Raw genomic sequence first — 12,495 nt, 5'->3', positions numbered from 1 at the left:
AGGTCGAGGGAGGGGATCCTTGCCCTCTCCTCAGCACTGGTGAGGCCAAACCTGGAGTCATGTGTCCAGTGCTGGGCTCCTCAGTACAAGAGAGGCATGGACATACTGGAGAGAGTTCAAGGAAAGACCACAAGGATGATTAAGGGACTGGAGTACTTCACAGTTGAGGAGAGGCTGAAAGAACTGGGACTGTTCAGCCTGGAGAAGAGAAGCCTGAGGCGGATCTCATCAACGTGTATAAATACCTGAAAGGAGGGTACAAAGAAGATGAAGCCAGGTTCTCAGTGGTGCCCAGTGACTGGACTAGAGGCAATGGGCACAAACTGAAACACAGGAGGTTCCCTCAAACATCACGAAATACTTTTTCACTCTGAGGGTGACTGAGCACGGGCACAGATTGCCCAGAAACATTGTGGAGTCTCCATCCTTGGCAATATTCAGAAGTCACCTGGATATGGTCCTGGGCAGTTGGCTCTAGATGACCCTGCCTGAGCAGGGGGATTGGACCAGATGACCTCCAGAGGTCCCTTCCAACCTCAACCAGTCTGTGATTCTGTGATCAATGGAGATTAAACTGCTTTAGAAGAACTGCAGTGCATTAAGTTGGCTGTGACTATTTCCCTAGTATTACAGATGGACTCTTGTCGTGATCAGTGGTTACATCTCATTGATCTTGGTGACTCTGTTATCTTATAAAACAGTTTATTTTTCTGTTCTCAAATATCGAGTTGGAAGGTTCCTCCAATAGTGGCAGCTTACCAACATCAAAAGCAAACCTACGTAGTCTCTTGGAAAGGGCTAAAAAATGTCCAGGTGATTTTCACAGATGCACAGCAGCTTGTACTAAGATAAAAGACTTAATATGCAGTTATGGTAATTGTTTAGCATACCTGAAGGGTTTGCTCTGTGGGTAAGACCCTGCCCTGCAATAAAATTACTCTCCATATCTTCCTTTTATAAAATTTCCTGAAACCTGTTGTGCCTCAGAAGTCATCTGCCACCTATCCCTGCATCCTTGGTGTTCTCCTGCAGGCACCTGGCAGTGGGATTAGTGAAGACCAAGCTGCCCAGGGCACCTTCACTTGGTGACCAGTTCCTGGGCACAGTTCAAGTCTTCAGGAGCTAGGATTGCTAGGAGACCACAAGACCATAGACATATAAAATGGATGAAAGGATGTGAATTCATTGGAGTAAAACACATGCTGGGTATCAGGAAAGGTGTACTGCCCAGGAAATCTATGACAATATAGAACAGTCTCAGAAGTGAAGACCTGAGTGCTGCTGGAGTGGCTGGAGAAGGGCAGGATGGAGAGGGTGGCACAAACATGCCTGTGCCCATCCCATGTGCAAATGAGACCTGTAACATTTTGGGACTTCTCTTTAAACACAAGCCAGTGCCACTGGACTGCAGGCCTACTATAAATGAAGCCCATGCAACAGTTCAGCAATATTGCAAGTTTTGCTATTGTATGAGCCTTAAATAATGCCATTCATAATGATTACCAGACTAATATACTGAGGCATTCTTCCCAAATTATAATGTGTTCTTACATTAACATAATGCAGTCATTTATCAGAGAGAGAGAGAGAGAAAAAAAAGGAGGGAGGGAGAGACTTAATTTCATGACTGCTGGGGCAAACAATTACAAATTGCAGAAAGACTGTGCGAATAAGGAGAGAGACTGGCTAAACTATTAATAAGCCTCCTGAGCTGTTCCTGTATCTGCCTTGCTCTTGCTTTCAGTTGTGCTGAGGCCCCTTTGTTGTTGTAGCTAGGCAGGTTTTCAGAAGTGCCGTGATACCGCCCACACTGAAAAACTGCAGACACTAATAATAAACAAGAGAAGACAATGGTGAGGAACAGTGCTGCTGCTGCTTGGCCCTTCGCCCAGCCATGGCAAATGCACCGGGCAGCTTGCAAGAGCTCCCTGACTCTGCGCATGAGGGAAAAGCTGGCGGCATAAAAGAAAGGCTGGCAGCCACACCTGCATGGGAGACACAGAGGCCTGTTTGCAGCTTGGAAGTGAATGCAGATATGTAGGGAGTTTCCTTTCCAAAAGGAAATATGAGTATGGTCAGTGGCCTTGGGAGTCTCTTTCTTCATTGCCTTCCCACTCACATTAACCCATCTTTGCCCAGCCTCCTGTCACTCTAGCATTGGCTTTGAAGCTTTGGATTTGTTCACATCTGGCATCCCCAAGTGGGAGATCAAAGAAAAATAAATAGATGAGGCAGAGCTGCGAAAGCAAATTAATAATGTTTCAGAGGAAATGAGAACTAAAGAAATCATGTACACTGGGTAAGGCAGGCCCACGTTACAGACCGACCTGGTTGGTGAAGATGTCTGCTGGAACACACGGAGATGTCAGATTTTGTTTCTCAAGACAACAGACTTGCCCTGTTGGCTGAACGCTGGAACCTACCCCTGGAAATGTAAAAGGCTTGGGGCCACTGTGGTGTATAAGCTCTATATAAGCTCCCAAAATGAGACTGTGGTCAAAAATTCTAATCTGTAAAAACACAGTAAAGTCAGGTAGGAATAGATGGGTGTTACCACTGGTATACTTGGCACTTCTTTTGCCTGTGCTGGAATATTGAGTCTTGTGTTGCAGTACCAAGAACAGTACTAAAACTGGCTGGTAGTAAAAACTGGTGCTAGTAAATTGGATAATGCTAATGGATAATTGGATAAAGTTCAGAGATTTTAGAATGATTAAATGATAGGAAGCATGACATAGTAAGACACCAAGATCTTCACCTATTTCATATAAAAGACAAAATGGAGGGACAACTTGAATACAGCCTGTGAGTACCTGCACAGTAACAAAATTTGGAAGACTGCCTCCAATTCAGTAGACAAAGGTTTAACAAGATCCAATATCTGGAATTTGGAGCTAGGCATATTCAGATCAGCAATAAAAGACACCCTTCTAAGGCAAAGGGCAGGCACCATCTGGAGAACCGACCTCTAGTCATGCTTTGTGGAGGTTTTGAAATCACTGGCAATTTTAATTTCTAAAAAAGGTTTTTTTTCTAAAAGAAAACGCTGGGAAGCCACTGGCCTGTATTATACACCAGATCCAGTACTCTTATCACATGGCTTTCTCTGGGTTTCTGGAGCTGAATTCAGATTCCCTTGAAACAACTCAAGGATTCTGGGATCTGAGTACCTTGTGCTTTAATTAATGCCATTGGTATTACAATTATACTTTTCTCATCCTTTTGATGTTTTCCCAGAAAATCCATTGTTACAATATCTAACTTCCATTTTTAATGAACACTGAGATGTTGGTATGATTTTATTGCATGCATTTTGAGGGGTTGACTAGGTAGGAACAAAGCAGTTCTGGTTGCAACTAAGTATGAACTTTTTGCTCCAAACTGAACCAGAACAGTGATCCTTCGGGAAAGCTTGAACAAGTTCAGTTAACTTCCCACTGTTTCTTTCAGATTCTTTTACTTGCCTAAATGGTTGCTGTTGAACCTGGCAGCAAAAAAATAAAGCTTGAGAAATCTTGCTTTCCAAGCCTAGAAGGTCTGCAGGGGTTCCTTGCCCCCTGACTGGTTATCTCTGGGCAATGTGTGGATTTGTTATGTCTGAGCAATAGCAAGTGTCTGGGAATAACACCAGTGAGCTAGTGTGTTCTTTCTCTCTGCAGTGCCTACACCGAGCCCTACAAGGTATGCCCAGTCTCTGTGATACCAATGGAGGTCGTCACATCAGATGAGGAACAAAAGAGTTCGGAAGATGATGAGAGCAGCCCAGGTGATCCCAGCCTCATCAACAAGGTAAAAGAGCTGAATAATGGGGAATGTGTGAAACCCAGAGAGGGAGAAACAATTTGCAGAAGAACCTGGATTCTCAACTCTCTCTGCTCTTTGCCTGGTGCTGATTTAGAAATGTCAGAACCATCAATCCTTTACTCCCCCAGTGCACTAGCAACAATTTACCCCTATAGCATGTGGCAAGGCCAAAGAACTGCAGTCCTAAGATGGACAGAGGAGGCAACATAGCCAGCAGGAAAGGCCTGACTTGAATGTCAGGAAAAGTGTCTCACTCAGAAGAAGGATTTAGCTGCAATCTTGAGAATTTTAAAACTACATTGAATAAAACAATAACAAATACATCACTGGGACCAGTTCTGCATTGGCTGGGAGATGTAGTAAATTATGTAATAGGTCTCTGCCATCTCAGAATTCTCTCATCATGGGAAAATGCACTCATGTTTGGGTTTGTTTTACTGACTTCTGATGAATAAAACAGCTCTTAAACAAATTATGGAGAAGACCATGGAAATGTGACCGCAGCTTAAGACCGTACAAGGCTGTTTTAACCTCCAGTAAGCTGGCTAATAGTGCAGTTGTTAAAGAAATGGCATCGAGCACTTTTAGTCACAAATTTATCTTTGTTTTTCACAGAATTTTTTTGTGTGTGTGTTTTCTTAAAACCTAATATGAGCCTAACAATCTAACGTTGTGTCTCTGAGTACAAGCACCCACTGCATAGCCCATTTGGTATGCATGCAACAGATAGATATGTTCTTCTGAAGTCTTTCAATTAGAGCCCCAGGAACTAAGGCTGCATAGGAAAATAGCAAATCCTGAGTTCCTACACCTCTCTCTGCCATTCATTTTGGCCTGGTCTCTCAGCATCAGAACAGCTATGTGGCTTCCTGATTGTAGATGGCTTGTGTCTGGTCATGGGCATGTGTCAGAGCCTGCAAAAGTACGTGCAGATGCCCCTCCAAAACCAAATGATGGCTGAGTAAGGGTCAACTCTGTCAAGGAGAAGCATAAGTATATTGATTCTAGGAAGATCAGATCTCTTCAGGCATTTCCAAAATGTGAAGCTTTGTTTAGGGGCAGGTGTAGAGAGAGGGGAGCAGAATTTTCCCCTTACCAGAACACCAGTTCTTGAGAAACAGAAAAAGAAACTGCAAGCGGAATGACAGTGAAGGGCAAATGAAATTGCTGTTGCTCTAATCTCTGAGGGAGGATAGCTTCCTTTGATTTCCCTGTATGCTGTATCACTTTTAGGTCTACCCTGCAGGGTGCTGAGCTGCCTCTGGTACCAGTGGAAAAGACTGTGGTTTGATCTCCTTGATGACATGAAACAAATGAAACAGTTGCAAGCAACCTTATCTTTTTTCCTCTGAGATTCATGAAATTTTTTTGATTGTTTGTTTTCACACTGTTTTGGAAAGGGAAAAGCCTTTAAATTTCTGATATTCCCTGTTAAATGAAAAATATTTTTCCTTTCAGTTCTATTAGTTAGCTGACAAACCACTAGCATTTATAGAGCATACACTGGTGTGTTATCTAAGCTGGTCAGGTTTCTCAGCATCTCTTAGTTGTGATGCCAGTGGAGAAGTGACAAAAAATTGTGACTTGAGTTCACAAGGGAAATGCATGCAATCACTACGCACTTGGAAGCAAATTCAAGGCTGCTAAAACCAATTTTATTACCATTTTTGTAGGGTTTTACTCAAGACACTAGGAAATGATGGTTTTCTAAATGGCTCGCTTATTGCATCTCATGCATTTTAATTGGTCTGTTGTGCTGGGGTAACCACACTGTGTAGCTGTCACAGAAGAAGGCAGAACTTAGAGAACAAGCATGTGCTTCAGAGTCTAACTGGAGGTATCATCTCTCCCGCTCTTCAGACGAACACAAACTAAATGTCTGCACATGCCTGATAGAGAACATCAGAACAGGTCTGGTTGGTTGGTTGGCCTTTGTTTCCCAAGCTAATTGTCAGCAAGGATCACAGTACCCAGGACCAGACTTCCACAAGCTCCTGGGGAGTTGTCTTAAAACAGCTCCATCTGAGTACAGGCCATATTTCCAAGCTGGCTGATGAATTAGTGCATGTGGCTATTTACCCTGCCAAGAAGCAGGCCCAGAAAGTAGACATAATCTGATCTGCCTGTTATAATTCTGGCTCTAGGAAGATTAGCCACTCTGGGCTCTAGCTACAGACTCTAAAAAGAGGTTGGAGCAGCAGTAATTTCATCCCTGGATAAGCCATTTGCTTAGTAAGCCAAGTCAGGGGGTTGTGCTTGTATGTGGGACCAAGAAAAGATGTAGAGATGCGAAGTGCCACTGAGACACCTTTGAGCATCTTTGTTCTTGTAGCCTTACTAGGGCAGGCATCACTTTGGATAGACTAAGGAGGTCCTGGGAACCATCCTGTCAAACCTTGTGTGTCCCAGCTGTCCCCAGGACCCAATCTGTTAAAGGAGACACCTGATCTGGGCAGTCAGAGGCCACCTAGCATCAGGACTCTCTTGCCACTCTGTAACAGCCTCACCATCACTGCTGCAGGCTGTGTGAAACAATAATCAAAAGATGGCCAGGGAAACCTGATTTCCAAGGAAAAACAGTCAGTGCAGGGTTCTGACATGAAGGATGCAATGTATTTAACTGTTGTCTTTCACCCATGCCAGCCACAGAGTAATAGTGATACAGGAATCTTCCAAGGTCTCATGCAGCCCACGCTGCAGATCCTCTGTCAAAGACAAGGGCTTCCAGTTCACTGTAATTAAGAGTGAATAGGATAAATACCATTTGTCCACAGCTCTTCTCTCAGAAAGCACTGGTGTCTTTACAGAGGACTGACAGAGGACTGTTTTTCCTACCCTACTGTTCCCGCCTCCTTTTATTGTCTTCTCATGCAAATCTTCTGGGTGCCAAGGGAACATTAGCTGACCTGTCAAAACCTGTCTCTATGATGACGAAGTGCAAAGAATTTGTCCAGCTCCACGATGAAGGGATTTATCCCTTGGAGCAAAATCCTCAGGACAACACAGAGTGGCTGTACAACATCAAAGAGTTCAGAAGCACTGTCACTTGGGGAGAATTGGCAGAGACATGTTAGTTTGGATGCCAAAAACAGTACCATGGATTTTGAAATGAGCTAATCTTGTTAAAACAACTGTTTGGGGCTGGCCTACTAAGAGCTGAATTTGGATTTTAAAAAACACATATGCACACACAAAAAAAAGACCCTTCTGGGGTTTGTTGGTTTGATTTCTGTTTTTCTCCTCCTCAGGGAAACTTAGTTTAAATAAAGGCATGAAACAGCCTAGATCTCCTCCCTGTGTTCAGATATATGATTTTCATTTGCATTGAGTGGGATTCTACCTGCTGCCTTTCACTGTCATGATTTAATTCCTGTACCAAAATGCAAGCAGCATGCTTTGGTTTTTCTCACCTGCTCTCTCCTGGTCTGCTTGCGGGAGAATCGCAAGACTTCCAGTTTGTAGCAGAATTTTTTGCTCTGATGTTTCCTTTTAAGGTTCATTTTTATAAGTAAATATAATTTTAAAAATTAGCTTTGTACACACATTTCCTGGTATTGTTTCAACAGCTCGTCTCCTTTGAATCCCTGTTCTCCTGGGGAGCAGATTCACATGAGTGGAGAAATTTTTAGGGCCTGTTGGAACCCCTGTTCTGCAAACAATTTGAATCATAGCCAATAATATATGTTGAGGTATTTTTTACATTATCAGCTTTATTTTAAAGAGCAAACAAAGAGGGGCTTTCATCTCTATTGTGTTACAGGAATTTTTATTACTAAAAACCTGTTTGGAATGGGGCAGGTATAAAAATGTAAAACAGGAGGTAGGTTTTGCATTTGTGCCTTTATTCCACTGGGAGTACCTCAGACCTTGAGAAGCTGAGCATTTGTCATCAGAAATCACCTGGTGGTTTTGATTCTTCTGTATAAGACTAACAGTGAAAATTCATTCCTTCTGTTTTAAATAAGCACTTTATTTCCTTCTCTTCTGTCTGGTGGCATATGATAACAACCTAGAGAACTCAGAGGCAGGTAATGCTGTAAGTTTTCTTAACCTTTGTGATTCTACTTGGTTATATTATAAAAAGTGATGCCCTTCACTTACACTACTGATGGAGATTCACTCTTTTTTTTCCTCCTGCTAAACTAATTTAAAAGAGCTCCTCGGCCATCACTCATTCATGTGTCTTTTATATATGTTCATTTAATTAAACCCCTCCCAATTTATCAGAAGGTGACACATGGCTTTTCTGTACTGGCCTCTCAAGGTTATATGATGGCATCTGAGCTGCCTACAGAAAAAAAAATGGAATTAGGGATTCCAGTTAGGAACAAAAAACTTGTATCAAATAAAATAAGGACTTTTTCTTTATCTCCTACCTCTGAACCTTCACTCACTAGACAAATGCTCAAAGTCCAGGATGTAGAATCCCAGATTTTTCCTCTCATCACTGAGTTGGATTCAAACCTGAACTTCGTGTTTGTTTTTTCTGCTAAAACCAGATAAATTCATCTTGGACCCACCCAGCTAACAAGCATTAAAGGAATTAAAGGGGAAGTGAGCTTAATAGTTCAGATTTTACTAGACACCAACTTCAAACTGCCTTCGGCAGAACTTAGTTTTTGAGAACTTAGTCTCAGAATTTCCAGTTTTAAAAAGAAGATCAGAAATAGAGACAACATAATCTTGAAAGTCTACTTTTGAGAAGCTCAGCTCCATGGTTTGAAATGGACTAAAATCAACACATGCTGGTAGGTTTCACATATTGCTGGTTATGATCTGAGTTTTTGAATTGTCTTGGTAGTTTGAGGAAGATGCCACATATGCTGGATCATCAGCTGCCCCTCCATAGCTTGTGCCTCTCATTTTAGTGAGAATTTAGTGTCAGAATCTTCAAGCAAGAGTCTTCAGACAGTTCCTTTCTTGTAGGTACTTTTTAAGACTGGATCTTCTGGCCAGTTGATCCCTTTTGTCACTAACCTCCTACAACCTCCAATTGTTACGAAACTGAAGGGAGCCCCAAGACAATTCTTTTACCACACCTAACCCTCCATCTGGCTGAAGAGAAGGACCCAGCAGGGAGGAGTGATTTTTTATGCTGGATCCGGAGAAGAGAAAAAAACCTCTGATGCAGATTAGAGATCAAACTTGCAGGCAAGGCAGGAAGCTAGGTGCTAACCTTTAGGTTCACTGTGGGAACATTAAGGCTTTCAAGGGATTCACTGAGATCATAGTATTAGGACTGCATCTGCCTTCCTACCACTACATTAACAGCTCTACTTGGGGAAGTAGGTTAGGCCTGGGGAAGGGCAAACACCTGTGGGACAAACCACAGCAGGGAGATGCAATAGAGGCCCCATGGTGGTGTGAAAATTTTCTGAAGAAATACATGGAGATGAAGCACAGGGTGCTGTTTTGGGTTCTGTGAGGATGGGTAAGGGGCAGGAACCCATCTGCCAATTTAAGAATTCATTTCTCCAGCATCTTGCAGAGAGCCATGCCGACGGTCCTGTAACAACACTATAAAACGTGTTGCCTTGGACTGGGCTTCAAGAGCTATTTCCATCACACTGCTTGATCCAGACTGTGTCACACACATGCTAAAGGTATGCTGATCAAAAAAAGTAACAGGCTTAAAAATAACCCCAGTAGTCAATGGAAGGCATTTAGACCGCCATCAATTGCACAATTTGCACCACAGTGATAAGAGGATGAGTCTTCCTTTGCAGGGTGCCTTTGGAAGGAGAAAGCAGTGGCTGGGTAAACGGGGTGCTAGGAATATTGTAGCAACACCAGCTATTTTAAGAACTCTGTTATAGTTAGGAATGACATATAGCAAACCCTACATTAAGCCACTACGCAAAGGAATAATTAAAAACGCTCTCTTAAACATGTCTGTAAACACAGGAGGGAGTTTGATCTGAAGAACTGAAAGGAATCTCAAAAGAATAATAAGAAAAGAATGTGATTAATCTGGGTGAATACCTGTAAGAATTATAGTTTATAAAGCACCCAGGAAATAAATTAATACAAATCCTAGGATGAGTAATAAAGCCATAGCTGGAACATAAAGACATTTCTTTCATCCAGCACACAGATCTGCCTGCCAGTTAACTGTATGGGAAATCTAAAAGTAAACCAATCTGTACGCAAATACTGTCGAGTTTAGTCTAAAACCAGCAATATGTAGCAAGCAACTGTATAGAGGCAGCATGTGAGAGATGTGATCTTACCCTGGTGGCAAAATGTGAACATCTGTAGCGAGGTGAATAGCATGTAATCAGAGCAAAATGGTATAATGGGAACTCAGACGAGATGTGGTTGGATTTTATGCCAATGAAAACCCAAAGCATTTTGGCTAGTCATTCAGGACTTTAGGTTTGCTATAGCTAATCCTAGCCAGACTGGAGGGATGCTCATTACCATTATATGGTGGTGTGCTGGGCAGCGGGGCATGAAGGGGAACTTCATACAGAAACAATCCCTAATGCTGTACTTGTGAGAAGGCAGCACTGGAGGTAAGATGCTCCACCCTTCTCCCAGGTATCAAAATAAAAGGCAGTGGACGAAAAGGGGAGCAGCAACCCAGGATGGCAGATGGAAAGGACCTGCGCCCCACACAAACAGGGAACACTAAGCTTAGCCACAAAGGTCTCACCACAAGCAGGGCAGCTACTGTCTCATGACGGCAGTGCATAAAACTGCCTTTGCTGCTCCTTATCCATTTCCACTGGGTGGGCTTGGTTTCCAGACTCCATTAATCATTCTGTTTTGCAAACCTTTAGCCTTCACATATTAAAACACACACACATGCACGCACACACACACAAAACTGAAACATGTGCTGGAGTTGGGAGTGACAGATTTGTGTGCCTTGAGGAAGCACCAAATTCAGACGCCTTTCAAGGGACAGCTCTTGATTTATATAATTACACAGATTCCCCAGGAGAGCTGCAATCTAGCTCTTCAAGGAAGGGGCCTGGGAGATGTGGACTGCTTTTGTTTCTCTCTCACTGATTCACAGAGCCAGCCTGAAAAAGTCTTGTAATGCCTCAGTTTACTGTTGGCACCACTGTGACATCACTGTGAACTGCTACATAGTTCATAATAATTACAAAAGGGGCATTATGAAGTCACTCAGCTCAGAGGCTGAAGCTTGCAAACTGCTGTCAGCCTCTGATTGTGACACTAGCGCTCTTGTGCTGGGTACCATCCAGCTACAATGCACCTACCCTGAGGAGTCTGTGAAATAAGATGCACACATAAGAAAATGCATGAAGAGATGCAGTTTGTCCGTGGTCAACATGGCAAGCCAGTGGCACACACAAGAATGGAGCTGCTGCTTCTATGTCTTGACTGGTTACCCTGCTTTTGAAATGCAAAGGGTTACTCCCTGAGTACTCCACATGAGTGGCTTGCACAGTACTAATGCTTCAGTTTTAGGGAACTGTTCTGTGATCTACTTGTGCTGCTCTTAGGCCATACAACCCCATTCTAGTCCCATGGAGGCAGACTCACCCCTAGCCCTGCAATTTTTTAAGCTGGATCAGGAGACCAATCTGGTTCTGAACAAGGTCCTGCAAACAGCTGGGTCAGCACAACTGAGAGCTGGCACTGGGCTCAGAGGAGAGTGACTGGCACTGTCACCACAGTACCATCTAATCAAAGCATGGCCTGTTAGGGCCCATGTCAGATGCTTGGCATTGCTCAGAACAAAGCCAGGGCATATAAATGACTCAGTGTGGAGATGTCATCCCTGCATTAATGGGATCACTATCACACAGAGAAGGGAATCCTTCCAGTTAAGTGTCACATTAGCACACTCAGAATGGGCCATTAGCCACGTTTCTCCGCTGTTCATTACTTGCCCCTTCTCAGCCCAAATGTTTGTTCTATCAGAAGGCACAAAAGGGACATGAAACCTAAAGTTTCTCAGTTTGAACTGCCTAAGACTAGTACTTAACTTGAGTTGTGCTCTGTAAATTGCTGCAGGCTTTTAGGTCTTTATTGTTCTAAACAAAAGCTCTCTGATGGTGGTGTGCTTCTTATACATTAGGAAACATCGGCTGTTGGAGAATGAGAAACTCTGAGCAAGTCACAAGTCATCTTTAGGTCTTAGTTTTCCATCCATAAACTTGGTATCCATTTGGAGGAGGGCTATAGAGCTTAGTTTGTTAGCCAATGGAGAGATGATTGCCCAATATCACCTTTGCTTCACAAGTTATGCTGATCAGCTGACCTGTAGCAACTGTACAAGTTCCTAACCTGGTTACAGTGCTTTTGTGTTTATGACCTTCCTGGCACCAGCATGTTTTTCAGAGTGGAGAGAACGGGGAGATATTTCAGTTATATATTGCCATTTTATATTATATATTGCAAGCATTTTATTAAGCATTTGGTTTTGGGGAGGATGGAGTGATGAGGCTATGAGGCAAGAAGACTCAGTGAAGCAGAAAGCCAAGAGTCCCCACATGGCTGCATGGCCTCCCATCTGCTAAGGAGAGGCATGCAGTGAGGCCTGGAGTGCAGCTGCTGAAGTGGGAACTAGGAGGGAACCATACCGCAAGGGCTGGGCACAGGACTGGCCTGCAGGGAGTAAAGATTACTAAAAAAGTGGCAGCTTGGCAGTGTTATAATAATCACTCGGACTTTGTTTCATAAACTTGATGCTTGAGGGACCTGCACCCCCTCTAT

At 43.2% G+C, this 12,495-nt stretch overlaps 1 protein-coding gene across 1 annotated transcript in view; it reads left to right on the top strand.

Moving 5' to 3' along the window:
• The first annotated feature begins 1,894 nt into the window (after positions 1–1,894).
• LOC104078853 (FYVE, RhoGEF and PH domain-containing protein 5-like) overlaps positions 1,895–12,495 on the top strand; it is a 67,245-nt gene continuing 56,644 nt past the window's right edge. The window contains exons 1-2 of the mRNA XM_009580664.1: positions 1,895–2,037; positions 3,660–3,789. Of these exons, the coding sequence (XP_009578959.1) occupies positions 1,895–2,037; positions 3,660–3,789 (273 nt within the window). The remainder of the gene's footprint in view (positions 2,038–3,659; positions 3,790–12,495) is intronic.

The sequence above is a fragment of the Fulmarus glacialis genome, unplaced genomic scaffold (genome assembly GCF_000690835.1).
Source record: "Fulmarus glacialis isolate BGI_N327 unplaced genomic scaffold, ASM69083v1 scaffold11356, whole genome shotgun sequence".
Classification (NCBI taxonomy): Eukaryota; Metazoa; Chordata; class Aves; order Procellariiformes; family Procellariidae; genus Fulmarus; species Fulmarus glacialis.
Note: the sequence above shows the minus strand (reverse complement) of the source record. Positions and strands in the feature narration are given on the sequence as shown.